A 25,901-nucleotide genomic window follows, 5' to 3' on the forward strand; every position below is an offset into this window, starting at 1 on the left:
CTGCCTGAACAGACAACTTGCGAGCTAGAAGCCAATGCCAGATGCGCTGAGCTTCCAGAGACAGAGTCCTTGAGCGTGTTCCTCCCTGCTTGTTTAAATAGTACATCGTGGTGGTGTTGTCCGTCCGTACTAGAATCATTTTCTCTTGAAGCGAGGGAAGGAACGCTTTGAGAGCCAGGTGAACCGCTCTCAACTCCAGCAAGTTGATATGATAAGTGCTTTCCTTGGGAGACCACAGACCCTGCACTTGTAGGGGTCCCATGTGCGCTCCCCATCCCTGCAATGATGCATCTGTGATGATCGTTTGAGTTGGAGGCGGTTGATGGAAGAGAACTCCCATCTGCATGTTCTGTCTCTTTGTCCACCACTGGAGGGAAGATTGAGCAACCTCCGACAAAGTGATCCGATCGTCCCACTGATCTGAGTGTTGATCCCATTTGTCCTCCAGATCCTGCTGAAGAGGACGCATCCGAAGTCTGGCGTTCGGTACAAGGAAGATGCAGGAAGCCATCGACCCCAAGAGTGAGGCTATCTTCCGCACCTTCTGGGACTTGTGGAGAAGAACTTGCTGGCACTTGAGGGCTATCGAAAACTGTCTCTCCTCCGAAGGAAACACTTTTCCTACTTCGGAGTCTAGAAGAGCTCCTAGGAAGTGGATCTTCTGAGTTGGTTGTGAGACAGACTTGTTGAAATTGACATGTAGACCTAGACGTTGACAAAGTTCTATGCAGGTCTTGAATTGATTCCTTACATTGCCTGGAGTTGGACCTTTCAACAGCCAAACGTCTAAGTATGGGTATACGAAGACTCACCTGCGGCGTAGAGCTGCCGCCACCACTGCGACACACTTGGTGAACACTCTGGGAGCCGACTTCAACCCAAACGGTAGGACTTTGAACTGGTAGTGAGAGGTCCCCACCCGGAATCGAAGGAATCTTCTGTGATCTTGCCGTACTGGAATATGGAAGTACGCATCTTGAAGGTCCATCGAACACATCCAATCCCCCTGCCTGAGATGTGGATATATCTGATGAAGCGGCAACATGCGAAACTTTTCTTTTCGTACATGTAGATTGAGTGTTCTCAAGTCCAGAATGGGCCTGTATTCTTCCTTCTGGCCCTTTTTTCTGACCAGAAAATACCTCGAGTACACTCCTTTCCCCCTTTGGGACACCGGAACTCTCTCGATGGCTTCTTTCTCGAGGAGTGTAGCTACTTCTCCTTTTAACTTTTGTAGCTGGTGACTTGATGTTGACATCGGGGAAACGTGTGGAGGTAGACGATGGAAACGAAGACAGTACCCATTCTGCAGCGTAGACAACACCCATTGATCTTTGGTGATGGCCTGCCACTCTGTCCTGTGATGCGCAATGCTTCCCCCCACTGGAGTGGGTAACGGCGCTGGGGGAAGTGAAGACTCATTGCTTCTGCTGCGCTTTATTGAAGTTGTTGCCTTGGTGCTGATTTCCATTTCCCTTGGAATTGCCCTTGCCTTTGTACTGTGTCTTTTGCTGGCCCTGCTGGTTCTGGCCTTTCTGCCATTGAGGGGTTTGAACCCTCTGCTTCGAATAACCCTTGTTGTTCGAACAGAATTTTTTCTTAAATTCCTTTTTCTTCTCGAGTCCCACCGCTTTGAGAGTGTCCAACTCGGTCTTCATCCGCTGCATCTCCTCATCCGCACTTGCACCAAAGAGAGATGTGCCTGAAAAAGGAAGGTTCAGGATTCTTGCTTGAGCCTCCGGTTTTAATGCTGTGAGGCGTAACCAAGATGTTCTCCTTGCTGTAACTCCGTGCACATAGCCATGTGCCGCCAGCGTTGCCCCATCTGCTGCCGATCCTATAATCTGGTTGGAGACTTGACTGCCCTCCATCAGAACCTCCTCAAAGTCCTTTCTGTCTTCTTCAGGGAGCTTTGCGGTAAATCTCTGAAGTGAGTCCCACAGAGACCTGTCATACCTGCCGAGCAGGGCTTCCGCGTTAGAAACTTTGAGGAAAGAGGCTGAGGTGTTACACACCCTTCTCCCCCATGAGTCCTGCACCTTGCTATCCTTATCCGGAGGCACCGTGGATGAGGAAGCCACCGCATTGGATTTTCTTGCCGCCGTAATGATCACTGAATCTGGCGGGGGATCAGCTTTGAGGAACAGAGGATCCTCTTCCGGAGGACGATACTTTTTGAGAATCCTCGCTGGAACGGACTTCACCGTTGCCGGAGTGAGGAAGACTTCGTTCACATGTTCCATTATACCCGGAACCAACGGCAACAACGGTTTGGGTGCTGATCTATGCTGCAGGGTTTCGAATATGACAGTCGTCTTGACTTGTGGAGCTGTCATTGGTACTCCCAGTTTCAGGGCTCCCCTGCCCAAAATATCTTGGAACGAGAAAATATCCTCAGTTGGAGACACTCTTGAGCGTGGACTGTTTGTAAGAGTCGGGGAGTAATCCCTGTGAGATCATGTTCTCGACGAACTTGAAGAACTACTTGACCTCTTGGACCTAGTTCTTCTGCTAGAACGCGTCTTGGAACGAGATCTCTCTCTGTAACGAGAATGTCTCTTGCTTGAGTGCTTAGAACGAGACCTTTCTCTGCGGGGAAGAGGTTGGTCTCGATATCGCTTTAGGCGCTCTGCCGTCTCCTTGTCCTTTGCCCAGTGGTGAAGAGGTCTATTCCACCTTGGGGAAAGATGAACAGAAGGAGACTTGTGGACGGGATACTTCTCAGGTGTACGCGACCGTTGAGGTCGATCCGTTCGATCCTGTTGCGATCTTGCAGGGGATTCGGACCTCCCCCTATTAGATGCGCCGCTCCGTCCATCCGAGGATCTGCCACTCCGAGATGATGAGGATGATGACGAAAGACTCACCAGAGATCCAGAGGGAGACCTTGAGCGAGATCTTTCTTCTGCAACTCTCCGTCTCTTGGCGGGGGGATCCTGTACTGGAGATTGTTCCACCTCCGCAGCCGATGCTGAGCCCGGAGAACCCAACTGTGGCTCTAGGGCATGAGTCTGGACCAACAAGTCACTTCCCTTGTCCCGAACCACCTCCTTTGATTTTGTAGGAGTAACATTCTTTGTTTGTGAAGAACTTCTCTCCCTGGATCTTTGTTGATCCCTCGACGGTGGTGGTATCGACGCCGAGCGCCGAGCAGGAAGAGGCTCCCTCGACGTCGACCGTGATTTCTCCGTCGACCTCGGGTGGCGATGGCTGTCCTTCGACGTTGAAGGCTGTCTGCTCGACGTCGATGGAGGCTGTTTCGACGCCGATCGCCGCTGATTTGACGGCGACTGGGCGTGCCTCGACTCCAAATGCCGCTCCGACGTCGAACGCTCTCGTCCAGGTGTCGACGTTGGCTGCATCGACGTCGACCGATGATGTGTCGACAGAGGCTCCCTCGACGTCGAACGACCATGGCTAGTCGTCGACGGAGGATGGCTCGACGTCGAACGTCGGTGGACCGACGTCGACGGAGAATGCCTCGACGTCACAGCATGACTATGCTGTTTCGACGTCATACGGCTCGTCGTCGAGCTCTTCCGCTGCGACGGCGACCTGTCCCTCGACGCTGACTGAAGCGGAGGTACCTTCAATGTAGACGCTGAAGACATCTTCTTCGTCGCCGTCGACTGCTTCTCCAACGCCGATCCCGACGTCGAATGTGAACCAGTCGGGGCTCCTCTCGACGTCGACCGCGTCTTCCGACTTTTCTGCTTCTTGGGAGATCTTCCTCTCTCAGAAAGCCCATAAGCTCTAATCCTCTCTCGATCCTTAAGAGTCCGGGAAGATAAAACCTGGCAGTGTTCACAGGTTTTAGAGGAATGAGAGTCTGGTAGGCACAGGATACAGACTGAATGAGAGTCAGTCTTTGCCTTTTTCCTTCCACATGAAGGACAGTTGTTGAAGAGAGAAGGCATCTTTAACAGGAAAAAATACCTTTTTTAAGCACAAAAAGTGTTCAAACAGCACTCTATGTCTAAAAGACGTCGAGTGAAGTAAAAAATTCTAGTAAAAGCTGAATATTTTTTGACAGAAAGTCAAAAAGAAAAGGAGCTGTTTCACCAGGGTCCTGACTGAAGGAGCCGGAAAGAACAACTGACCTAACTGTCACCCCTGAGGCATGATGGGAAGCCTGGGGTCATGGCTGCCTTAAAGGCACAGTGCCAGTTATTGTGAAAATGGTTTCATTTTCTATGATATTGTTTTGCAATGCAGCCTGAGGGCTAACAATGTCTATTTATAAGCAATTTTCAGGATTTATGAGTGGTTTGACTCATTAAAACACAAAGTTCAAGGATTTTTTGACCTAATGTGTTTTTTTGATTCCTTACTAATTGCAGTTCATGTATATGTGTTTGCATTGTTTAGCCTCAGTTTGGGGCTGCATTGATGTGAGAAAAATGATATATGTACATACATATATGTGGAGCGAGATATATGTGTTTTATACATATATATTTTTATATTGTTTCCGGGGTCCCGCACATGGGCGGGAATATTCAGTGCTTATGACTATTGATGAGGATCCCCTGGAAGAGAAGTCCTTATTTGCCTACTAGAGCTGTGGAGCGCTTTATTTTGGTTATAGCGCTAGGAGTGCTTTATTTTGGCCCAGCTCTGCCTTCTGGCGCCTCGGAGCGCCGAAATTGATTTAGCGCTCAGAGCGCTGTTATTTTTATTGCCAAGCGGCTGCCACGCCGCACTTGCCCATTTTTCTTAATTATTTAAAAGCCGGAGCCCACCCGGCATTGCCCCGTGATGACCGCCATGGCCCGGGACCGAGAGAGTGCAGCCGCTGACGTCACCCGGAGAGCCGCGCTGTGATTGGTTACAGCTGCCGGAGGCTCGCCGGGCGACTCGCGCTATGAGTGGCTGCCTGGGCGGACCGGAGAAGCAGGAAGCAGCCTGCCGCATCCTGGGAGGCTCCCGAGTGAAGAGGAGCCGCCGCAGAGCCCAGCTGCCAGAAAGCCGGTGAGTGCCTGGAAAGGGAGAGGGGCGACGGGACACATTGTCGGTGTCCGCCCCTCCCCCGTAGCGCGACCTCGCGCTCGTGAATATTTGGAGCCCGAGAAGCTCCTGGGGCCCTTTCTTTACTTAGTGCCTTGCGAGGCTCACGGCGCCCTTGTTCTCGAGTCCATGAAGGACTCCCACGCCCCGCAATTATTGTTTAGAGCTACGAGGCTCATGGGGCATTTCCTTCTGATGCAGAGTCCCCCGTGAGGGACTCCAACGCCCCACATTTGTGCCTAGAGCCCTGAGAGAGGCTCAGGGCACCCCAAGTGTTTCCGGGTCCCCCGTGTGGGACCCCAACCGCCTAGTGAGGCTGCAACTGTTGGTTTGAGCCCAGTGAGGCTCTAGGGGCAATTCTTTGTTGAGCCCTGCGAGGCTCCCCGCCCATTGTTGTTCTTGAGCCCACGAGGCTCCAACGTTGCCCTAACATTATCTGCACCAGTTGCCCAGCACTTTGTGGGCAACAGCTATGTTTAGGCTTTGTGTTCCTGGCTGCCTGCGCAGCCTGCCTGACATTGAGACTCAGGGCATTTCAGCCCCTTGCGAGGCCAGTTGGCCTGAGGGACGGTTCTAGTGTTGTGCTATGTGCACCCTGCGCATTGTAATTTACTTGTGTATGTGATTCCTGCGCAAATGTTCTACCTGCACCTCTGAATATGTTTTAATGCCTCATGTGCAATGTGTTTTTGTTTTATCCCCTTTGCTAAGAGTGACCTGCTTAGAGGATTATTTATGTATTACCTTTGCTAAATGTGACCTGCTTAGGTGATTGTTTAGGTTTCCTTCCCTTTGCTAAAAGTGACCTGCTTAGGTGATGGTTTTCCTTTTTTAGGTCCTGATGATAAGGTCCTAGTTCCCTGCGTGATTTTTCCTACAGTGTTTAGGGTTGCGTAGGAGGTATTTACTCTTTACCAGTGATTACTGGTTGTGTGCTACATGTACTATTTTGGTGACAGTCATTATATGTTTATGTGCTAAGTGTTATACCTACAAGTATTATTTCTAACTAGTGCCTACCCCTGACAGTGGTCCACGTGGCCCTGTCCTGTACATAATCCCTTGTAAATTCTGCCCGTGCCTGTTGGCACATTGTAAAGTTTGTGTGTTATCTAATGTGTTTTTACTATAATACAAAGGCTATTTTTTATATAACCTTGTGTGGAGTTTCCTTTGTGGTGGGCCTTGGGTGTTGTTGCTGGGGTGCGTGCGCAAATACTTAACTCATATCGCCTCCAGGTTTAGCCTTGCTGCTCGCGCCACGTTACCTAGAGGGTGAGCAGGGGTTATCTTGGCGTGTAACTCCCTTGCCCTGACTTAGGAGTGGTGGTCTCTGACTCACTTTGGCGTGAGCCCTGGCCAGCCAGGGATCCCGTTTCTAACAGTACATATTGGAGCTTGTATTCTTATTTCGTCTGGAAACAATACATATATCTTTGAAAAAAATTTGAATGTCACCTTATTGTGATTCTTGAAGCCACAAGTCTGTCTCTTCAGCCTTCTAATGCCAATGCTATTCTCATTGTCTAGAAAGATGAAGGTAATATTCTATCCCTGAATTGATCTCTTGCCTTTTCTCATCTGTCCTCCAGTTTGCTTCCGTTTTCTCTTTAATACCTTGCAAAGATGGCTGCAATAGTTGCTGCATTAATAAGCAAAACTGTCTAAATCCCCATAATAATGAAAAAAGAATTGGGGTAGAAAAGCTGTGTTGAGTCTGAATGATGTTGAAGAACGCTTATGCTGATATCATCATAACAAGAGATTTCAACCTGAAGTTATTTCATACTCAAGAAGATGATGTACACCTGCAGGAACTGGGCGCTGGACCAGCACAAACTCGACTACAGATAAAAAGCTAGGCCAATCTGAGAAAAACGCTCTTTGATTATTCCACCTCAGTAAGACTGATGATCCTTAATGGCAGGTTTCCTAGTGATAGTCCCCTAGCGTGGATAACAGAAAGCTGTGTCTCATGTTTGGATTATAATCGGCTCTTTAGGTACATCCAAGAGTTTCATATCAACCCACGCTCAGAAAGCAATCAACTGCAAATGATTACCCTATTAACAAATATCCAAAGCTATTGCAAGTCAAAAGCTTTGTTGTATGATGAACTTGCTGCGAGTCTGGAGAGAAGTAGATGGAATGAGGCTATAGCCCCTGAAATAGAATATATGATGTTACCACGAATACAAGTTCCACGCATGGCAATACCACGCGAATTTTAGTTCGCAAGTGGCTTTACCACGCTGGAATTTGCAACGATGGATTACACCACGCATTTTAACTTCCATTAAACACAAATAATAAAGATTATTTTCTTACCTGACACCTTCCTGTCTTTCACCAGCAGCCCGTACTTCCATCTACCATCGAAACAAGCGTCAAAACACGTCTGCCAAAATTAAAAAAGGACTGCTATTTTGACGTAACGGCACGTCTTTGGGTGAGGCACTTTCCTTTTACCTCGTTGGTACTGAAGTGCGTTTTTTTTATTTATTTAATTAACCCGCTCCTTTGTTTATTTTTGGGGGGGAGACCCCCCCAGGCCCCCCCAGCCCCTCCCCCAGCCGACCCCCTAGCCAGAACGTATATGCGTGGCAAAGACTGTCGTTGAAGGCATACGCGTGGAAAAGACGTTTGCGAGGTAAGTGCCTCGTAGTAAACGTCACGCGTAGAAAAGCCTTCGTTGAAAATTATGTTTCCCCCTGAAATACTGGATACCTGGGCTATGTTTCTGCAAAATTTTGCAGATCTGGGAAACCCTATTAGTAGCTGGTTGGAATTCATAAAATTCATCTTAATGAGAAACCTCAGGAACACCTGCAACAAACTCACACTTTAAGGGTACCGGCAATACGACGGCTGCCCCCAGAAGTGAGACACTAGAAGAAGCTCATTAACAGGCTGTACGACAACTAAGATTCACTCCACAATGCCCAACTTTAAAAATGGAAATAAAAAAAGTAAGGGGTAAAATTTAAAAAAGAGTTTTGGGAGTTTAAGAAATTTAAATATGATGACTTCCGGGCGAAGCGTAATGATGCCAGTAAGAATAAGGAGACTGCGAACGTTTGGCGAGTGATTAATGTGAACGACCACACAGACAGAGAGTATCCAATAATGCAAATATCAGAGTAGAGACGTAGTCAAGGTATTTAACAAATCATTTTTCAGCACTTGAAGATAAACCAAGTACCCCACATCATAAAAAAATATGAACAGTCACATAACCATTCAAAATTAAACGGATGCTGATGTATTTCTTAAAAATGTAACTATGCCTAAAGGCAGTATGGATGCCTGGTTGGAATGAAGTGAGATGGACCATGACCCATCAGGCTTCTTTAGTAAAGATATTAAGAAAATGATCACAAAATCACGCACTGATTGTGCACCAGGTCCAAATGAGCTACGCCAAACACTATTTAAAAAAGAACCGATGTTTTGGGCTGACAGGCTCAATGTACTTCACAGTCATATTTTTACAGACACAAGAAATTCCTGAAATTGAAGGGGCTTGATAATCCAGCCAGTCTATATGGGCAGAGATACGACAAAAACGAACAATCATCATCTGATTGCACTGATTGATGCTGAAGCTAAATATTTCGCAAACCTGTTGCCAACTAACCTCTAAACCTGGGCAAATGAACAACGAATTATCCTGCTGAATAAAAAAAGGATTCCATTTGGAATCAGGGCTGTGAACCAAATCTGTTGGCCATCTCCAAGCTAATGGCAAATTCAGCCCTGGGGCACTTGCCTCTGTATGTGTGTTTCATTGATTTCAATGTGGCATTTGATACATTTTAACAAAATACCTCTGGGGAAAGTTAAGGACCTGGAGCGTTCGCAGAGCCTTTTACAAGCGATAGAGCTACTGTATTCTGAAACCTGACTGCGTATGAAACTAGGAGATGGCTCCACTCTCTCAAGGAAGAGATTAACTAGGGAAGACCTTAAACAGGGATGTGTCCTGCCCCCTGCTTTTTAATTTGTTAATTGCCAATTTTACAGTGGAGCTCGACACAGTTAATTCACAATCCCCAAAATTTGAAAATAAAGGCCTGTCTAACCTGCTTTACATGGATGCCGTGGTGCTGTTAAGTCATACGTGGGGTTTGGGGGGGGGGTGGGTCTACAGAGGTTTCTGAGTGCCCTTTTTAAATACACGAAGCTAAATAAGCAAGTGTTGCATTGACAAAAGACTAAAATTATTATCTTTTGGAAGAGATTGAAAAAGCCAGGCTCATGGCACCTGGGAGGAGTGAGCATTGAGAACGTATCAGAATGTAAATATCAAGGGAGTCTAGATAGACGACAGTGGTTCTTTTCATTAGCAAAATGGATCCATGAAGAAGAAGGCACTTGCCCTCCATTCCACCCTATAAGGCCTGGGAAAGAAACTGTGGGGCTCTAAGATGGATCCAGTCTTACAAAACTGCAGGCAAAGTCTCATCTGTTCTCACTTACGGAAGTGACATCATGCTTTGAAATTATGCCAAATTGATAGATGCTTCCACAATAAAAATGTATAAGCACATTCTCCAGCTTCAAACGTCGGTGTCTTCTGCACAGGTTCGACTAGAGTTTGGCCTCCTTTGGCAGGCCATAGCTAGGCAAAGTTCATTCATTAAGCTATGTCATAGGATTACATCAGCAGTGCCGGCCATGTTTGACAGTTTAATATGAACCGAATGAATATCTGGCAGCTGAAAATGTGCTAATGCACATTATGTGGATTCATGTTTATCTGATTTACAAGCCCAGGAGATATGGGCTTAGGCCAAAATGAGTTTTTAGAAATGGCGAATGTAAATGCCAGGGCCCTGAGCAGACAAGCTGATCGAGCCGTTCTATCACAGAGATCCCATGCTTGCATACCATCAACACATAACACCAGAGGGAAACAAGCTCACCTATCAGCGAATTTTCATAGGTACATGAAAAATAGATTCCTGACACTCCGTTTTGGTGTTTTACCAACGCAGGACCATCTATAGAGGTGGCAACACTGACCACCCAAGGAGTTATGAAGCCTCTGTAGTGAGAAGCAAGATTTTTTTACATCTTTTATGCCTGTGCCCTACATTGTTAGAACTCACAGACGTTTGTTGTGCCAATAGTTTAACCTCTTGCTTGTACGGTCTTGCAGGCAAGTCGTCATAGAAGCCCAGGACCCACTAAACAAAGTTTTGAATATCAGGTTGGTTAATTTATGTCGAGATTTTCATATTTGCTAAAAAAAAAAACATGAAAATGGCCAATGAGGCAAATACAATTTATGCCTAAGTTCTTGCTAATAAGAAAGAAGAGTTTTTAATTGTTGCTAAAAATTACTATGTATTTACTATTGGCTTTACCTGGCTACTTGAATATTAGGTCATGTCCATTCCCAAACCTAGCTATCCAGGCACAACAGCACTTTGCAGACTATATTGCACCTTGGGTATGTTTTAAAATGAGATGATAATGAACTTTTTATTTGAATATTTATTCTTCGTGTTGTTTTATGAATTGCCAAATAGATATTTTATAGGATTTTATTATGAGACATTTTTTCATCTAAATCAGGCACTAAGGGCCTGATTTCGATGTCAGTCGGAGTTGCCTCCGACCGACACCGTTTCGGTGTGTGAACCACCCGACAATAGGTCGGCGGTTTCACACCTCTTTACGGTGCAGTCGCAAACTCTCATTTCTCTATGGGAACTTGTGCGGCGGGCAGAAACCTTAAGAAATCGGAGTTTGTGAAAATCCCTGCACCGTGTGGCAGGCACCTCACGGTGCCTGTCGCACTATGCAGGGATTTTTCAGGGGGGCACCATAAGTGCCCCCCAGGGCCCTAAGCAGAGGGCCAGCAGGGAAGGGGACCCAGCTAGGGGCCCCCAATGTCGCTGTCCGACAGCCTTTCCATGTCGGACAGACCGACATGGAAAAGCTGTCAGAAACCGGCATTGTAATCGTGACAGCGGGGCCGAGCCTGGCTCTGCTGTCATTGAAGGGATTACTATTCCGCTCCGGGTTTGAAGGGCTCACAGAGCCCGTCGGAAAAGGAGCGGACTCCCCTTGCGGTTTTCCCTCTGACCCCCATAATCAAAATACGGCTGTCGAAGGGAAAGCTCAGGATGTCGGTCGGAGGCTCTCTGTCCGACATCCAAATCGGGCCCTAAGTTGTTTGTTTTATACTAATCTGATAGATTGCAAAGGTTTTTTTATTAATCATTTAATGTTTCTACTTCTACTCTCATATTTAAAAATGGAATAACTTTGATAACTCTCTTGGGATGCTAATGAGCTTTTTTTCATTCCAATGGTATTGTGCATCTTTCAAAACAAATCCCTGACCTTGACAAGGACTGATGCATATACTGGCAATAAACACTGGGGGGCCCATTCACATCAATTCTCTGGTTATAAAGATTTCCATGATGCTTGGTGTGACTTTGGTCTTTGATACAGATTAACATTCCATTTTGATGCACTTTATATTTTTGGCAGTAAAAACCCTAACCATCTCCTGAAATGATTTAGGTTTTTTCATCAGGTAATGAGAACACAATTGAAAATGGGGTACTTTGTATTTTCTTTAGTTAAAGTGGACCGTGGAGTTCTCCATATTGTTGCCCTTTTCCATCACTATTTAACATTTGCTTAAACAGGTGGCCTAGTTTAAAAGAATACTTGTTTTCTTCAAAACACTATTGTCTCCTTTTCCTTTACAATTAAACATGTCATATTAATAAAGAATCATCAATGTCATTACTTCCTGGTTATTTTAGTCTCGATTTTAACCAGTAATGGAGTTTAGCTTCCTTGTTTAGACCACGCTTAATAGATGCCAATCTAATTAGCCACAAACTCTCTCTTTACCAAAGCCTTAATTCACAATTAATGCCATTGACCAGTTTTGGTGTATGGATAGTTACACACGTTGTGAATGTTTTACAAAATTCATGTTGATCAGTGAAGGCCTAGGTAATGGGACTTTCAGGCCTTCCTTGCTGATAATACTATAATGCTCCTGTATTCTCAGCATAGCCTGGCAACATGAAGACCTTATAAGTGATAAACCTTAACAAAAATTAAGGCATTTAACAACAGTATATTATAAATGTATGTTTAGGAGTTACACGTTTAACACTAGATTGAGATTCTGGAAACTATGCAAGTCATACAAGACAATAATCTTTTGAAGAAAATACGCTTTCTTTTATTCTGTTACCCATTTATACTTATGTTCATCTTAAAGTGGTATTGGGGAATACGATTTGGGCATGCATAGGCCTGTAATTCCCCGTCTACCTTATTGGGGATACATTGCGAACAGAATTATGTACCAAAGCCCCTCACTTCCTGTGTATCCACTATTTAACATACATTTGAGTACACTATTTGATGTATTTATTTGAATATATAAAGTGATTTTATTCAAAGCACTGGTACAAAAGCGAAATTGTACAACATACATCATCAAAAAGATGAAAACTACTCAAACTGATATGGAAAAGCAATGACTTGGAAACTAGCATAGGGGAAAATCATTCCCCAACCTTGGGAGATTAACCTCAGATAACGGGACAACGGAGTAATTTTATGAATGCTGTATGAGTACTGTACATTTGGAAGCTGCAACTACGAGCAATTAAAATAATCGAATTGTCTAAGGTTAGAGTAGAATCATTAGTAATTCCAAGATGTTGGGCAAAAGAAGATTGAGCTAAAGTAGATATAGACATTAGCTGCACTGAAATGAGCGAGAAGCCCATATGAGTGATCTCTGTAAAGAAAATAATACAAGATAGCAGGACAGTTTATAGAATAAAACGCAAAAGACCAAAGAATGAGACATACCAAAGACAGAACCTTGTGACATACAGTGGCTGAGAGGAACTGAACAACATAGAACCTTTCCAAGAAACTGAAAAAGAAGAATAGAACAGACTCACAATACCTCGGAATGTAAAGAACAGTTGCACGCTCCATTTCCTGGAATTGTTATTTAATTCGTATGCTGATGACACACATTTAGCTCATAGCGAGTGGTGCCCAAGATATTTTCCAATGAAGAGCCAGAAAAATGGGTGAAAATGCATTGAAGGTCAATGAGTAAAGACAGAGCTTCTATAGCCAGCCGGCATCGAGCCGTTTGTAGTGCCCCAGAGTCAGTCAGCATTCTAGTGCTGGGAATGTAATTACACTAAACACCCACCCACCACTGATGTCACTGGTCAGGTGACACAGCTCTAATAAAAGTGGCCGAGCGCACGTGCTCTGGGCCAGTTGCACCCAGTATCCAGTGTGTTCTGTGTCCCCAGTTATTTCCAGCATGAGGGCATAAGGCCCGACCCTACACCGTTCACTCTCTTATCATTAGAAAGACAGGCTGTGGAAGTACTTTAGTACCACAGTCCAAGTATGAATGTCCTGCTAGTGTAATACAATTTCTCCTTGCCAGGTACCACAAATGAATAGCTGTAGCTTCAGTCAACACAAAACTGCAGTGGTGTAAAACACAAGTGTTTCCCTCGGGTGGGCTGAAGTAACAGAGGGACATTTCCCACCCTCTACTGAAGGGGGAAAACTGTCTTGCATTTTGTAATCAAAATGAATTTAAGGTCAACTATCTGACACTCAAATGCTTGTGTAGCTAGATCCAGTATATCTATCTGAAAAAGTTGATCTACTGAACCCTTGCCTATTACCTCTTTCCTCTCCACCCAGGAGGCTTGGACTTTTGATAGTCTCAAAAACTACGTTATAAAAGCAGTGGGGGATCAGAAACTTTATACACAACACCTAAAACTTTGGAACGAACCTAAAACAGAGATTACCTCTTGCCCAATTTTGTACCAAATCTGTAAATCCCTCAAGTGTTTCTATTCCACCAGCTGAAACCTAGCAAAACAGCTCAATTCCACTGGTTGAATGCTTTCTTTCTAAGAAATGCAGCTGTTTGTTTCATTGGCAGATTTGAGGTACCTTGAGATGATTAGGTTTACTTTATGCACAGGATAAATTCAATAAAGTGTCTGATTCCCTTTACTTGAGAATCTGAAATGTTCATTTTTCTACTAATCAGTATTTTGGCTCATGGTTTATACAAGAAATGTAGAAGAGAGTCACTGGTTGGCAGCAAATGTCGTGTTTGTTTACTGACACCTTCTTTTCATAATCTTGGCATGTCAAAAGCCAATCTCTTCACCTATAAACTTGCTTCCATCTCTAAGTTAAAGACTTATTACTTAAAGTATTGCCAGGATTTGCTTTTGATGCTACCAAGTGATCAATTACAGTATTGGGCAATGCTGCTTTTGAAGTCCATCACAGATATTGACAGATAAAGGCGCATTTTGACATTGGACAAACTGACAGAGGGGAGATGACCGATCACTTCGGGCTGGACTTTCCCTTAGCAGTATGGCTTAGACTGATACACATATGGGCGGTTCCTGACTGTAGTAGCTCAGATAGCTGAAGAAACTCATACTGTAAGCCAAAAAAACTCTGAAATGAGGCCCAAAGCACATACTCACAGTTCACACTCTGTTAACCTTTTCGTTGATATTTTTTGCATTTCTCAGGTAGAAAAGCTATTTTTTGGAAATGTATCAATGTGCAACAATTTCTTCATAGGTGAAGACAAACTCTGTGGAAATGTATGCAGAAAATGCCCAAAGGGAACACGTGTAGGAGAAGTAATATTAATCTGGTAAACTTGTATATCACAAAAGGTGCAGTGGCCATTCAACTGTTTCTATAAGGGGTTTATGTCAGTTCTTCTGGTGTTTGTTACCGGTGTGCATGAAAATCCCTGCCCTCTCACCAACCCCAGCCAAACCAACCTTTTTTGCGCTCTTCAGAAGTGATGTTCTGGGTATTCTTGTAGAGATTCCGGATATTCTGGAGCTCTTCCTCCATCTGTCTCCGCAGCGTGGCCATCTGTGCATGCCGATCATGGTACTTCTCTAGATCCATCTGTAGACGGGCCAGCTCCTGCTGCATACCATACAGCATTACACCAAGGTCCTCACGCTGTGTCTTACTCTTTTTCGTTTGCACTGTCTGAAGGCAGAGTCCAGAGGAGATTATCAGAACAGAGCGAATCCCCCAAACAAATGGTCAAAACAGGAAAGAGCCCACAATAGGACAACCGAGCAGGACACAGCTGACAACACATCATCTCACACTCGGGATAGAGCTTGGAAGAGGCCATCAGACAAGGACAGTCATGTTGCTGCTACCATGAGTAGGCGTATTAGCAGCAAGCAGCACCCGCTGAGAAACCTGCAGCTCTAGAGTGCCAAAAGAGCACAGGCTCTGCATCACTGCAGTGACACAAGACCAGATCCATAGAAGTGTTTGTGTCTGGAGAATACTGGATCACATGTGTGCGTCCAACAGGAGTGAAGCAACAGGAGATCCTCACAAGCAGAAGTGTACCGATACTGGAGCATGGCGGCTTATCCACGCAAGGGTGTAAGGGAAGGGTCCGCAGATGGACACCAGAGCATTGAGGATGTATGTTTGTGCATTCAAGTGTGTAAGGTTGGAGAATTCTGACTTCGTAATCACTGCATCTTCTCAGATCCTATGTGTGTTAGAGATGCTCATTAAATCCACGTTTTGAAAAACAAGATGCCAGCCCTACACTTCGTTTGTTTCGAGCTCGTGACCTTTTTGGATGTAGAGATCAGTTGCGTCGATGGTCATTTAAAATCATGTCTCTTCAAATAGAAGACAGACAAAAACACAATTCTCCATCACCGAAGTGCGCATCCAAGAAATCTCAAAACTAACCTACCGTATGGGCAGCTACTTCGAATCCGAAGGAACTGCTCAGAAGTAGAAGATTACGAACTACATTCACAGACGTTTTGCGAAGAAATGACTACCAGAGGGTACCCTAAAAAATTACTTAAACATTCTTATAAAAGAGCGCGATACACCCCTCGTGAGTGCATCCTCCAAAGTAAAGAAAAACAGGAACTTGACAAAATGGTATGTGTAACAACGTTCGGTCCTCACACTCATTAAATTCGACAAATAATACTGAAAAATTGGCATCTGCTAGAAGAACTAGAATGCCCCCTCCCCGCCCGATTTTCACATACAAGAAAAACCGCAGCATTGGCCAACAACTTGTGCGTGCTGATGTAAAGGTTGAAAAACCCGAACATGACTTACTTTCACAATGGAGTCTAAAGCCGATTGAGGGACATCACAGATGTGGCAACTGCGTATCATGTGGTACCACGATCGAGGGCAGTGAATTCACTCACAAGAACGTCAACTGGAAGAATGAAGGTTTCTCCAATTGCAGAACCCGGAATGTTGTATACGCAATCATCTGTGGTTGCAACAAAATCTATATTGGAAAAACCAATCAGCAAGTGAATACCCGAATTACGCAACACAGGTCACGATTAAAAAACAAGGTGATGAATGCCCCTATGGTCCAACATTTTATAGAAAGGGGCCATACAGAGACAGATTTTAAATGGACTGTCCTGTATACATTGACCCAAACAAAAAATATCAGAGATGTAGATGATGTTTTGTTGAGAGAAGAGGCATACCTAATATTGCGATTCAACAGCATTCAGACCGGCTTAAATACCATGTCTGAAATCTCTAGATTGTAAAAGCATAAGTGATCGCCAAGGGTACATAATGCTTCACAAAGAGACCAAGCCGTCCCAAAATCTAACCCAGCAAAGCTTTACCTTGAGGGACTACATGTCCCAGCATTCCGACAATCACATGATCAATGTAAATATCACGAGTCTCCAACATGGCGCACTAACGAAGAGCCAAGTCAACCAAATGCAGCAGCGCTGAATGAGACGAGACCAGGTAGGCACAAAGTAATTGACAATCGCTAAGGCGTAGAGATGGACTAGCAACCGGCCGCTAACCGAATTCTTTCCTGATAGGACCGCGAGTAGACACCGAGTGTTGAGACAACGAACGTAAGGGCTCCAGTGCAGAGCACGCCGCGCTGAAAACAGAGAACACAGGTATGTGTTGACTCCGGCGGGCGAATTGTCCCATTCATTAAAAAGTATGACTAGTGACACAGAATGTTCGTGTCCCATAGGAATCCGGCACCATATTGAAGAGTTCTGAGAGAGCAGGCCGCGCCGCAACTTAAAAACACAGGTACATGTTCACCTTTAAGGGCAGGGCGTCACATTTTTAATGGACAAGCTCAGTGATACACGCATTTTTTTTGCAGAATAACAGGAACTGCATGGGGATTTATGAAATTGAGACACACGCCGAAAGTGCACCCTCGGTGTTCTTGTCTAAAGCAAAGAAGTAAACTAAGAAAAGTGGCTTTAAGGCAACGATAAGCTCTATCCATCTCCAAAAAAGGTAGGGCAATCGAGTGTGCTGAGAGTCAGGCCACCGGCTATGCAGTTAAACAATAACTAAATTTAGAATATTGCTATCTTTCAGAAAGTATAATCAAGACAGAAAAACAGAGTGAACCCTGGCTACCTGCTACAAAATAGGTCGAAGGTACACCACTTATAACAAATTAGCACAATGTAATATGACAGGGATGATAATGACACAGAAACTGATTGAGTGCTAACATCTTCTTTTGCACACAATTTTCAGATAAAAAGTGATAAAGCCCTGATGAGAACTCGTAGATTGAAATAACGAGTTCGAAACGCGTCGGCAAAAAGGAGAAATTAACTGGTGGACTAATTGCAACAACGATTAATACGTTTAGTTAAATCTTTTTCATCTTTTTTATCTCCTCTTGAACGTGACTTTATCCTTTAAATGATATATGTACAATACCACGCAAAGATTGAATATTTGCTGTACAACAGATGTGCAATGTTATGTAATGTTTATTGAATAAAGTGTTGTTTCTATGTGTAATGTTATAATTTATGTACATGTGTAATGTGTTATGTCAAGTGTTTTTATCATGCAAAATAATTTCTAATGAACAAACGAAAAAGTAAATGGTATAAATAAATTGTACCTAACAAATCTAGAAATAGGACTAATTTGTTGCTTGAATTCACGAGCTCGAAACAAACGAAGTGTAGGGCTGGCATCTTGTTTTTCAAAAAGTGTTATATGGTCCAGCTGACCCTACGTCCCAGGACCTACGTCCTCACTTTCACAAAACATTAAATCTACGTGGCACTGTCTGCCTCTCAAGTCAATCTTTGAACAGGAAAAACGACGGGAACTTGCCTGTTGCATCAAGCAAGGACTGCAACAACACAGATCAGCAGCCTAGAGCACGCATTTGTGTTGCATTTTTCTGAACTAACTTGTTAAGCAAAAGCCAATTAGAAGAGTACATAATTTGTCAAAAATAAGCTGAGTATTTTAACTCTGAATCCAAAGGTGGAGACTAACAAAAGAGGACAATTCTCTTTGTAGTCCATAGGATGTGCGTGGTGAATAACTGAGTTATTGTTTCTCTCTGCCCCGTGCTGTGCTGAATATACACACGGCTCATTTCTCTGACACTAAAGAATCACTCCAACACCTGTTCTTTCTATCCTTGACTTGTCACTTCTTGTGTTTTTTCTCCATGCTTACTTTTGTCCCACGCTATCGCAGGAACTCTTGCCCTGTTGTTTTAAGTATCGGAAACCGAGGTTACCCAATGAATTTCTATATCCTAAAAATACATCGTAATTGCTGAATTAAATTAAACTCGTGCTAATAGTGTTCTCCCCCTTCGAATCACGCCTGTGTCCCTTGGTCTGAGTTTGGTCTGGTATGTGAACAATTCTACGCTGACTTCGGCCTCCGTAGTGAGGTCAGAGGTCAGCCCTGCAAAATATTAAGAAGTGGTTTTGATAGCGCCAAGATGCCTGTTAGGCGAACGGTGTGCTTTATAAATTGATAGTAATAAAAATAATAATAATAATAGTATGTAGCATTGTTCAGTAGTGAGAGAGATCAACTTTCAGGTTGCCACGAACTCCGAGATACCACGTCATTCGGTTTTTTTCCTAGGAAATTTTGCTCTTGTTGAAATCGAACAATTTTTGTTCCTCATCCTAGGATAACGCCTGATCTAGAAACCAGGTGTATGCCTGTGTGAAGACTCAGGCCCTTGTTGCAAGAGGGTTCCTAAGAAAGATTTGGGAGGAGACAGGAGTTTCTGCTGAAATCGGTGCTGTGAGACTTGTGATATGGCCAGGTTCTAGCGGGTAGGCCAGGTTCTAGCGGGTGGGCCAGGTGTGCCAGGCCCACCCAAACATGATCCAGGCCCAGGCCCACCCACACTTGAGCCTTGGCCCTAGCAGTGATGGCTTGAAGGCCAATAGAAAATGGGCACTTTCATTTAAAACGTTCCTGCGAACGTTGGTTTCCTTCCTGGAGTTAAGTGTTCTTTCTCCCAGGCACCCCCAATCACGCATCTCCTTTTAGAAAGGTGGGCTGTGTGGTGCAGGTACAGTGGGGCATGGTGAAGGGGACACATTTTTTCTTTAGCACCAGCAGCATGTATATTTCCTTTTCTATTCAGTGCTGGAGAAAGAAGTTTGTTTCTCCTGATTCACGTTTCCTGACCCCAGCTGCTGGTTATCAGATGGGCTGTGAGGCCGAGTTCTATGAACCAAGTAGGAAAGGAACTGTGGGACTATTTGTTATTATTTTCAAAATCTGCACATGCCCAGCAATTTTTATTCTTTGTATATGCTTCATTTAAATAATTTGTATCATTATCATGGCCGTTGATGCAGGAAAACAATAGCAATATTCAGATAACTGGTGAATAATGACCCTGCTGGAGAGCAATCCTTTGTGTGTTGGTAGTTTTGAAATGCAGATAAACTGCAGTTTATGTGGATTGCTCAGTGGGTTACTGCCGTTGTCACAGAGATTCTTGTGTTACTTGCAGTTCAGAAGTTACAATCCTATCATAGGCCAGTGACCTATGAACTGTCATCAAAGAGCTGCATACAAACCTGAATGGTATAGTTAGAGCTGCACTTTTTTGTTTTTTTGTATTGCGATATAGTCAGAACTTCCCCAGTCTTTCATTATGCTAATGTTGCTAAAAAGAGTTTGGGCAGATATACTTTTTTTAATAGCAAAACTAACCACCCAACCGCTGGGGTATGCTTTAAATCCTGAGTTTGTGCTACTCCAGCCCAAACCCCTTAAAATATACTGCTGGCCTTTCTGTTTTGTTTATTTAATTAGCAGTCAGGTCATTAGGGTAACTGTGGAACATATTTTAAAGTGTGCTAATTATATTTACTGCTATATTCAATGTTTTAAGTTTGAAGGGGATTTTACTAATGTTTTGTACCAGGAATAATGAAAGTGGAGCTGGATGGGGGCTGATATGGGGCTGGGGCCCAAGGTCAACTGTGAGATAAGGTGCACAGGAGAGGGATGGAAGTACTTGTGTTGAATCCTGGCCTGCTGGAATTTGAAGGTTTCAACTTAGATCTAGTGCGGAATCTCATGCCCTGTATTGAGATTTGATCTTTGGCAGAGGTTATTCCTATATCATATATAAAATCTACTGTGTACAGATTCTGTGTGAGTGTAGTTAGTGTGAGTATGGTTGTATTGGAACGATTGGTGTCAGATTGTTTTGCATCCAGGGGGGTTCTTGTTGTATATACTTGATTTTAATCCTTTTTTTGTTTGATTTTGTATGAATTCAATTTGGACAATAATGTATTTTTGACTGTGATTCTTCTATCAGATATGTATATATAAATTTTATGAAATAATGTGATAAAAAGATTATATGTATTTTTCCGACATATATGAAGAATGAAATAAGATAAAAAAAGAAAAAAGAAATGTTTTGAGAAAATAAAAGGTATAAAGAGACGTTCTTTGTTGTCACTTGTGTACTTTAGAAATTGATATTGAAAGAATTGGAATAATATCAACGACAAAGTATTGTGGTCACTGAGGGAAAATTCTGTATTTTTGCGGTTCAACTTAGGTCCAGACATTGCTCTTACTATCAAATAACTCTCCACATGCTCTATATATATATATATATATATATATATATATCCAGAATTGATCCGTTGTATCATGGTGACTGTTTGCAAGTAGATATACTGTAATCTAGGGCTTGTAGGCTACCTCTAGAAGTGACAAATTAGGCCCACAGTGGTCCACCCAAATGCACCCTTTACCCACCCAAATAAAAATTGCTTGAGCTGGGCCTGCTTGTGATAATACTGCAAGTTATATTACGCCATGCATAATAATCGGGGACAATGTATGTGGTATTTGTATAAGCGAATGTAGATGAAAGGCAGCGAAACGCTGTACTGGATCCAAATTGAAGAGATTTGTCAGGACGAAAAGATGTGGAATTAATTACAGGTTAACATGCAGAAAACAGAGGGGTAATACCGATTACTGCAGTTATTCCCTTTTCCTTAAGAGCTCCGTAGGGGTTGCTTATAATGCTTTGATAATTCTGCATCCCGCTTTTACCAATAACAGAGATCCAGAGCTTTACTCATGTGCTTCATGTTATTGCGTCACTATTCTGTGTTTTTAGGTCATCGCTGATCCAGTGCACATGCACTGTCAGCGAGACATTTAGTTAAGCCGCTTTTGGAAGTGCTTCCAAAGCGGTGATCAACTTACCTGCACGCGCACAAGTAAGCGCACAACGTGCACAGCATTTTCGTCGCGCGTGCGCGCACAACTTCCATTTTTTCCATTATTATTTTATTTCGCCTCCACCTGTCTAAACTACTTCTTCCATAGCAGCCTAGTTGTGCATGTGACTGAAAGTTAGGCTGACATGGCCTGCACTTTGCCTTACATATCCTTGTGTAGCTGGACATACACTCCCTCTTTCTCACACACACACACAGCATGAGGGAAACGGGTGTCACTACCTGTGTAATGGGTGTGATGTGCCCGCGCTCAGTTGGGGGCACAGCTTGCACCGCTGTTGTCAAAGTTGTATCACTTTGAAAGCTCACCCTCCGCTGCACTTGTCAACTTTTTCTTTGTATTTTTACAAAGCTTGAGAAAACCGTTTCATTAAAAGAAGTGCTGTATAGTCACTGCTTCAGTTTTTTAATTTGATATTTATGCTTTTCATGTGTGTCCTCTACCCACCATTCAAAAAAAAGATAATAGGGCGCGCACCCTGTAGATGAAGTTCAACTGAAGAATTTGTTGCGTGCTCCCGGGGTATCACCCCTTGACTGTGGTGTCACAAGAGAATTATCAAAAGAGCAGCGATACTTGATTAAGTGCCGGCCCCCTGGGCACAGCGATGTACACAACACGTGTGTATTAGACTATGATTAAAAAAAATGCGTGATCAATATTTTCTGAAGAAGCTTCAATCAATAACTTTCAGGTTCTTTATTGATAATGTTCATTCAATTGATTCTGGTATGAAGTAAAGTGAATTGTTTCAAATAGATAACAATGTTAACAGCACATCATGATGTAAATCGTTCAAAATCCCAATGCATTTCGGGCTGGGGGCCCTTCATCAGGGGAACAATCTGAAAGTAATAGAATGCAAATGATGCCTAACGATAAGCTCACACAATCGCAAATGAAATAATAACGAGTTATTACGTGCATACGGTCTAGAGGAGGATGAAGATGGTCAACGGTGCACAGGATATAACACTGATAAGTGTGTCACAGCTAAAGAAAATATCCCCCTGTTGTCTGTAAGTAAAAGAAAAAGACTCAAACAAGATCGTGAAGGGAAGCTAGTGGATGACTGTTTTAAATAAACGTGATAGAAACATCACGATGTCCAGATCGTCGAGTAACACGATTTTGTCGGCACTACGGGTGTTTCTCTTCTTTTCTTTAGCGTTTCTTTATCGATTTTCCAGTTATGAGTGCTACCAGTATGCCCATTTCTCCTATTCGAGTGATGTTTCTATCACATTTTTATTAAACAGTCATCCACTAGCTGCCCTTCACGATCTTGTTTAAGTCTTTTTCTTTTACTTACAGACAACACCGGGATATTTTCTGTAGCTGTGACACACTTATCAGTGTTATATCCTGTGCACCGTTGACCATCTTCATCCTCCACTAGACCGTATGCACGTAATAACTCGTTATTATTTCATTTGCGATTGTGTGAGCTTATCGTGAGGCATAATTTGCATTCTATTACTTTCAGATTGTTCCTCTGATGAAGGGTCCCCAGCCCGAAATGCATTGGGATTTTGAATGATTTACATCATGATGTGCTGTTAACATCGTTATCTATTTGGAACAATTCACTTTACTTCACACCAGAATCAATTGAATGAACATTATCAATAAAGAACCTGAAAATTATTGATTGAAGCTTCTTCAGAAAATATTGATCACGCATATTTTGGAGTCATAGACTAATACACACGTGTTGTGTACATCGCTGAGCCCAGGGGGCCGGCACTTAATTAAGTGTTGCTGCTCTTTTGATAGTACTCTTCCCATCTTTGCTGATTTAAAATGCACCGCTGGGCCAGTGCTGCTGGGGCAGTGGATCGCATGCACAGCGGTCTCTCTAAGGCAGATAAGCTGATTTAAAATGCACCGCTGGGCCAGTGCTGCTGTGGCAGCGGATCGCATGCAAAGTGGTATCTCTAATGCAGATAAGCTGATTTAAAATGCTCACTGGGCCAGTGCTGCTGTGGCAGTGGATCACAAGCCAGCGTTCTCTTTAATGCAAATAAGCTGATTTATATGCACCACAGGGCCATTGCTGCTGTGGCAGCGGATCACATGCACAGAGGTCTCACTAATGCATATAAGCTGATTTATATGCACCACTGGGTCAGTGCTGCTGTGACAGCGGATCACATGCATGCTTGTGTCTGTGTTGATGCTGCACTGGATCATATGCACTACTGTGCCAATGCCGTAATGTACCTGGTTCAGATGCTCGGCTACGTCTGCTGTAGTGACACTAGCGAGTATGTATGTCAGTGTTGATATATATATAGCATACCCCTACTTGGAGAATAAACACCACAGTACAACACTGGTTCACAGACATTGCTGAGCCAATACTGGAATGATGCTGGACCAAATGCATGGCCGTGTCTCTACTACCGTGACAGTGGACCACATGCGTTGTTATGCCAATGCTGCTGGGACACTGGATCACTTGCTTTGCTACGCCGGTGCTGAAGTGACGTTGGACCAGCTACATCCCTTGTTACAATGACACTGCTTCACTCCTATGGCTAATTCTGTTTGAGGCTGCAAACCATCATGCACCAACGACCAGGTAGAAACACAACAAATACGTACCAATTCGCGCAGCTCCAGGTTCACAGCCTCCATTCGCTTGATAAGGTAGCTCTTCAGGGCGGACTGAAATCTCGTCATCAGGGGCTATGACACAGATAAATAAAAATGAATTATTGGTCACATGCATCATCACAACCTTTCAGCCTCTGGACTGAGACATAGAGGCCTCCGGCTAAGAAGACCTCTTGCTGTAAAGGAACTGCTCCATTGCTGGATCTTCCAGCAATGACTGGGTTTGGACTGGTAGGGGTCATTCTCAAAAGGGCCTCTTGGACACGTTTAGTATTCTTCAAAGTGTGTCTCTTGGTGGGCTGCATGGTGTTTACTCCATACTGTAGCAGAGCTTTCCGACGCTCTCCCCTTGTTAGCTATTTGCAAGTCAGGGTGTCTAAATGTCTCTTGCGAGAACCTCACTTTAAACATAACTGTTCATCTAAAACATTTATTTCTATATTGTGTTATCCGGTCTATCATAATGTAGTCAAGCAGCAAAAACAACAGCATATGCAGGTCTCTCCAGGGAATGCTCAGAGATAGCGCACACCCTGCAACATTTCTAACATTTTGTTGTGCTAGTGTCTCAGAGTTTCAGCCTAAATTAGGACTGTTTCCAAGGTACTATTCCAACTCTGCATTTATAATGAAAACAATATATACTAATGATACAAAGCTGAAATATCACAATTCGCTAAGTCTTCACCCACTGAGTCAATATGTGCTGGAAGTAACCTCCACAGTTATGAACAGGCAACAAACTTCAAGTAGTGCCATACATTTTCAGGCTCTGATTGGGCGTTTTTGGTATCTAGCCGCTCTAAAGTAGCTTTAGCTTTGGGATTAGGGCCTTTTTAGTGCTGAAAGGTCCCAGTCTAACTTTTCTTGCAGAGGGCAACAGGTACTCCACAAGAGCACTTCAGAAACGGTCTCATGTGTATGCTCTTGTATCCTGACAAGTGGTCCAGTTCCTGCTGTTGAGAAATATCCCCATAAAATGATGTTGCCACAGCCAGGTTTCACAGCAGGGATGAAGTATTGTGGGTAACGTGCTGTGTTAAGTTTGGGCCTAACATCGACCTTTAAGTTTAGGCCAGAAAGAGCACAGATAGCTGACACAGGATACACAAGGAGACCCATTAGACAGGGGCAACCAAAGCTCTGATGCTGGAAGACAGCCCCCTATTTCAAGCCTTCTTAAAGTGACAGAAGAAGCAGCTTGTTAGCTAATAAATGTAGCGAGAAGTGTTCTGAGTAATCCTTCACATTGTATTGACAAATTCTGAAACTCTGGTTTGCTAATGCCCAAATGCCAAAGAAGAGGCAACTTCCCACGGAGGACTACTAAAATTGTTGGCAAATAAAGCAATATAAATAAGGTAAAATGTATCTGTGGGCAAGCTGGAGGAAATAGAGAGGTTCATTTCCCGACACAAGAACACAATGGTGAAGGTTTTTTGTTTTCATACATGTTATTTATTTATGGATGCAAATCAACAATTCAAGACACAGACTTTGTATGAATTCCAGTCTTAGATTGTTTGTTGTTGTCTTTTGGTTTCCGTTTACCAGAGACTATAAAAGAGTAATCATTCATGGTTTCTGTAATTCGAAATAAGATGCAAAGATAT

General features: G+C 43.6%; 1 protein-coding gene across 1 annotated transcript in view; it reads right to left on the minus strand.

The window, feature by feature from the left end:
• CCDC40 (coiled-coil domain 40 molecular ruler complex subunit) overlaps positions 1-25,901 on the minus strand; it is a 762,745-nt gene that overhangs the window by 597,534 nt on the left and 139,310 nt on the right. Inside the window, exons 7-8 of the mRNA XM_086931053.1 lie at positions 24,277-24,360; positions 14,859-15,078 (exon numbers count right to left, since the gene is read on the minus strand). Of these exons, the coding sequence (XP_086787179.1) occupies positions 14,859-15,078; positions 24,277-24,360 (304 nt within the window). The remainder of the gene's footprint in view (positions 1-14,858; positions 15,079-24,276; positions 24,361-25,901) is intronic.

Source organism: Lissotriton vulgaris, chromosome 7 (assembly GCF_964263255.1).
Source record: "Lissotriton vulgaris chromosome 7, aLisVul1.2, whole genome shotgun sequence".
In the NCBI taxonomy this organism is placed as follows: Eukaryota; Metazoa; Chordata; class Amphibia; order Caudata; family Salamandridae; genus Lissotriton; species Lissotriton vulgaris.